General features: G+C 36.1%; 1 protein-coding gene across 1 annotated transcript; it reads left to right on the forward strand.

Moving 5' to 3' along the window:
- Positions 1-427: 427 nt before the first annotated feature.
- On the forward strand, positions 428-4917 carry LOC140925485 (uncharacterized). Its single transcript, XM_073375431.1, has 5 exons — positions 428-482; positions 1246-1952; positions 2409-2594; positions 2953-3009; positions 4642-4917. The coding sequence occupies exons 2-5, from the start codon at positions 1268-1270 to the stop codon at positions 4899-4901; spliced, it is 1188 nt and encodes a 395-aa protein (XP_073231532.1). The 5' UTR covers positions 428-482; positions 1246-1267; the 3' UTR covers positions 4902-4917.
- The last annotated feature ends 349 nt before the right edge of the window (positions 4918-5266 follow it).

A 5266-nucleotide genomic window follows, 5' to 3' on the forward strand; every position in this document is an offset into this window, starting at 1 on the left:
ATTTGCTATTAACTTTTTTTTTTTTAATAATTTATTAGCCTGATTGATTTCTGCATATTTGACTTGTTATGCATTCTTTTAAAGCAGACCCAATTCTGCGGATCATTGGACCTAATTGCTTAAAGTGCCTTATTAGCAGTTAAAAAGGGACGCAAAGTTCAAAACTAGTTATGTGAAAGGGATACCATATTTTGTCAAACGAAAGTAGATGAAAGGGGTACCTTTTCTGTCAGAGTGGTATTTCATAGGGTAAGGGATTGGACCTTGGGGCAGAGCCGCCCTGTATAGAACTGTGTTGAGTACCCCCTCCCCCAGGGGCAATCCATGGTGTTGTTGTAGTAATTTGCATGGCTTCAAAATAGGATTATATATCTCATATTTTGAAGCCATCTTTACCATCTTTTTATTATTTTCAGGATTTTATGTCATTTGAATTAAACACATACAATTAGTTAGATGGTGTGAAGCCATCAAAGGAGAAGGTAATTTAGCTGAGTTTATTAAATTGATATGCAGTAAAATGGAAAAGGGAGTGAACAATAATTGTAAGCTTTGCATCAATTGGAAGCTTTGCATCACTTGAGTATTATACCAGTACCTCACATTTGATTTGGATGAATTCATTGATGTACTATTGATTATAGTATGGAGTAGAAGGGTAAAGGTCAGAAGCTGTTATCATTCCAAACATTTCATGCATAATGCTAGAGTACATAAACAATTGCCTTGATCAGTATTTGTTTGAACTTGTTCTAATACAATTGGTATACAGTCAAACCTTTGCTAGTAATGGACCCCTCCTCTACTTAAGCATAGACTAAATCATGGTCCCAGTCACAATACCTAAGAGTGCATTTTTGGTCGACCTTCCTTAAGTGCGAATCTCTCCTAAATTGCTTGGCCTCTGCAGACACTTAGATATAAAACATTGCATATATTGACCTTTGTGAAATGGACCCCTTTCCAGAGCAAGAACTTAAGTTGTGGACCCTGACGAACTTTCAAGCACTTTTCGCATACTGACCTTTGTGAAGTGGATAGATACCTCTTCTAAAAGTGACACTTACTAGTTATGGACTAAGGAACTTACAGACACTGCAAAAATTTTTACCTTTGTGATGCAAACATCTTGTTTTTTACCTGTAGGTGGACACTTCTCCTGGTCACAGTGATGTTCACTTATATACGAATGGGAGGCATAACTAAGGTGGTGATCTTATTAATTATATTTATAACACTCCTTAGGGAAATCTTTAACTGAGACTCAATGGCGCAGCGTCAAGACCTTAAAAGAAAAGGAGGTACTGATCCTGATCATCAGATGTCAAGAACTCATGCCCCGCCTCCATCTCTAAGTATTGAAGTGCCTAAAATGAGTGATCTTCCAAACAAGTTAAAACCATGGAGTGATGTCCAGCTTCCTGTTGACATTCTTTTGTTGACAGTAGAAGACTGCGAGTTTTTAGCCTGTTATGCTTTCTTGGAAAATTCTTTTAAAAGTTATCACCATAATCTGGGATTCGTGTACTTTGGGACCATGGGTGAAGCTGGAGAAGAGGCACTGAAAGTTGCTTTAATGAAATGTTATAAAGGTTCTTCTGGTCCAGGTGGCTCTCAAAATGTTATTAAAAATGCAGTGATGCAACTGAGACCCAAGGCAGCTTTTTTAGTTGGCAGCTGCCAGGGTATAAACTCAGAACACACCAAACAAGGAGATGTAGTGGTATCCTCTAAACTTTCAACTGAAGAATTCACAACTCCAGTAAGAAGAAATATTGGCAACCTTATCTTGTTTTCAGCTGGAGGCTGGATTCCGCCATTAAAAGATCCAGTAGGTGAAAAAAAAGTACAGGTACACCGTGACAGTGACATATTCAGTGGTAGTCAATTCATCACCAAACAATGCCGTATGTCTCAATCTCGCGTGATTGCAGTTGAAAGAGAAGGGGAAGGTAAGATTATATACATATTTAACTATTGCAACAATTTGATGTATAGCATTCAATTTAAGGTCTAGAGTAGAACTCTCAATTGTCCTTTTGGCAACAGCTTATGACCATGGAAAATCACAGTACTTCATTGATTTGTTGACCACGGTTGGCAATGTTGTCAGTGATCAATTATAGGGTGCAAACAGGTCTCTTATGGTATTGATAATTCATACATCAACCAATATGTGGTTACATTAAAATATTTTGGAGAAGTAGTTCACAAGTTAAATATTTTGCAAGGGAACATAAATTGTTAAGCTTATTAAAACACAATAAAATTTAGTCATTATGCTGCAGAGAAACATTTACAGCTTTGCTAGATTCTTGCATATTCACAAAGGATTGAACAAAGCTTTAAGTAAGAGCCAAGGCTGCAAAGAATCATCTTTTATTGGTCTGTTTTTCTACTACTTACAGGACTGTTTGCTGCAGCTCATGATATGAACATTGAATGGGTGATTGTTAAAGGGGTATCGCATTTTTCTGATGATAGCAACACTCCTGATGAGTCCTGGAAGTCATTTGCTTCCATCATGGCAGCTTCTGTTGTGTCTAACATGTTAAATGATCCAGTTGTTTTTAAAGAATGGCCTCACTATAAAGGTATGCAATATCCTAATGAGTGATAATAAATAAATTATTAATAGTGATGAATTTTCTGTTCAGATAATTATTTTTTTGTTGGCTGAGTATCCTTGAAAACGATTGTCAAACGACAGCCTGCAAATATCAGTAGATGAAGTGACTTTTCACCGAAAGCATACTGTATATTAAGTTTTTTTGAGTTTGTTAAACTAACGAGAATAAATGCCTCCTATCTATTAAATGCCCCAATGGATCAAGTTTTTCTCTCTGTTCGAAACTGATGCATACATTGATATTAAAATACCAAATACCAAAGGCCAAAAGTCAAATTTGTTTTGAGGGGTTTTCAAATTTATAACACTTTTTTTCTTCACAGACTTGACGGCAAAGAATCAGCAAGAGACAACCACAAAGCCAGACAAACAGATACCAGGTACTATTCCATCAATGTAATTACACTATAAATCCAGGAGTTTTTCTAGATTAAATGATTGAACACTGGTTTCACTGATATATAAACATTAATACCTTTTAATGTTGTTTGTCACATCTGAGCCTTCTTGCACTTTTTTTATTTACAAATAATATTGTAATAAGACATGTCTTTGCCAAAGAGAGCAGTCTCTTTTTGTCTGATATTTAATCCCTTCCCCCCATCAAAAAAAAAATTGCTGACAAATGCCATTTGAAGTCAGTCAGGCGGCTTTCTGGTCAGTATCTGGCCAAAAAGAGCCAAAATTGCCCAAAATATTGTATTTCCTGGAATAATATTAGCAGGGGCGATTATTTCTTTTTTTGTGTCAAAAGGGGGCGATTATTCGAGGGAGGTGATTATTTCAAATATTGCTCACTGGAAGTCGTACCCCAAATATTTTGTTTTATTATCCCATTATATCAAAAAATTATCACATCAAATCAACTGAATATTGGCCTTTTAAGTGTTCCAAATTTGGTTCCTTGTTTGTAATTTTCAGAGCTTGAATCGTGACTGATCAGTTTTGCTCGAGCAGATTCCACTTCAACTTGACAGGAAGGGGATAAGAGAAAGTGAAGATGGCATGAGGAGTAGGGAGGGGGTGATTATTTGAGGGAGGTGATTATTTTAAATATTTCCATCAAAGGGGGGCAATTATTTGAGGGAGGTGATTACTCGAGGGACGGCTGTTATTCAAGGAAGTACAGTTACTGTACTTTAAATTGAACACCACGCTTCCTTTTGTTCCTTATGCTAATGAATGTCAGTTTTGTTTTGAGAAGTAACACAAACCACTCAACTTTTCCCTTTTTGCTTCCTTGCCCCTTGTTTTCCCTTAATGTTGGACATTAACTAAGGCTTCATTTTGGTGAGACAGACATTGTTCAGTGAAACAAGATTCCCTTATCTTCTTGAAAACCTTCTTGTCTTTGTTTCAATTGTCTTTGAGTTATGTGTAAAGGCCTCTGTCAATTTAGTTATACTACTACATGAGAAATTTCTGCAATTTGATTGGCTTAGAGCAGTGGTATTTCAGCTTAATTTGAAATACCTACATGTGAAAATTACAAATCCTTTGCGGTTAGTAGTATAAACAAATAATAGCATGATTTGTATGTGATATTTGGCATAAATACCACTTGTGATATTTCAAAATTGTCTCAAATTTCACTTGCCTAACGGCTCGTGAAATTTCGTATAACAATTTTGAAATATCACTGGTGGTATTTATGCCAAATATCACTACAGATCATGCTATTACATATACGAATTGCCCAATTTAATTGAAAGTGATGTTGCGGAAGGGGGTCCACTCCCAAACTTTCCGCTGGTATGGTATATTCTATGGTCATCCACCAAACCCCACTAAAAAGATTATAAAAGGAAAAATCACTAAGACTTGCTTGCTGATTTAAATCCACCGGACAATATCAAATGATCACTGGGTCATTCCTGGTGCTGTTTCCTTTCATTAATTTGTATTATTTTATTCATGATATTTCTGCAAATTGACTGTCCACCCCTCTTGTAAAAAAATATATAGTTATTAAAAAATTCTTCTTGGAAATGATAAAAAATTCTTGATAATAGATTCTGTATGCCTTGAGGAGTGCCAGAAACAGCTGGGATCACTTTATGAAACCAGTAGTAAAGTCAAAATCATTCCATGGGACCAGAACTCTGCTGTTGATATTGACAAGATCTACACAGACTTGTCTTGGGTCATGGATGACAGGACACCCAGGGGAGTGATAAAAGAAAACCTTGACCACTATACTGAGATTTTTGCTCACAGAGAACCTCGTCGTGCACCCAAGCGAATTTTGGTTTATGGACAACCAGGTAAGTGAGCGAATGAAGTAAAAAATTTAATTGTCTTAATTTAACTCACAAGAGAATAACTTATAAGTACAAGCAAAAGTCACATACAATAACAGTAACACAGAAACCATTGGTCCACTGCCATTAAATTAATCGACACAAGGTGTATGCAAATGCGTTGTATCAGCTAGTGATGTGCAGGTTTCTTGAGTGTTTTGCTGACATCTTGTACATTCCAAGTGGGGTAGATTGTTACCATGCTGTCAAACCAAAAAATAAAAGTTAAAAAAACAAAGTTTTTCTGTTAATCAGTCTGATAATAAACAATATATTTATTGGCTTCACATAGCAATCATGACATACACTCTAGGCTCCAATAGTGTCGTAGTAATGG

The sequence above is a fragment of the Porites lutea genome, unplaced genomic scaffold, assembly GCF_958299795.1.
Source record: "Porites lutea unplaced genomic scaffold, jaPorLute2.1 SCAFFOLD_102, whole genome shotgun sequence".
Taxonomy (NCBI): Eukaryota; Metazoa; Cnidaria; class Anthozoa; order Scleractinia; family Poritidae; genus Porites; species Porites lutea.

Coding starts and splice junctions, on each gene's coding strand:
- LOC140925485 (XM_073375431.1), top strand. CDS start 1,268: ATGGCGCAGCGTCAAGACCTTAAAAGAAAAGGAGGTACTGATCCTGAT. Junction 1,953..2,408: donor AGTTGAAAGAGAAGGGGAAG/GTAAGATTATAT, acceptor TACTACTTACAG/GACTGTTTGCTGCAGCTCAT. Junction 2,595..2,952: donor AGAATGGCCTCACTATAAAG/GTATGCAATATC, acceptor TTTTCTTCACAG/ACTTGACGGCAAAGAATCAG.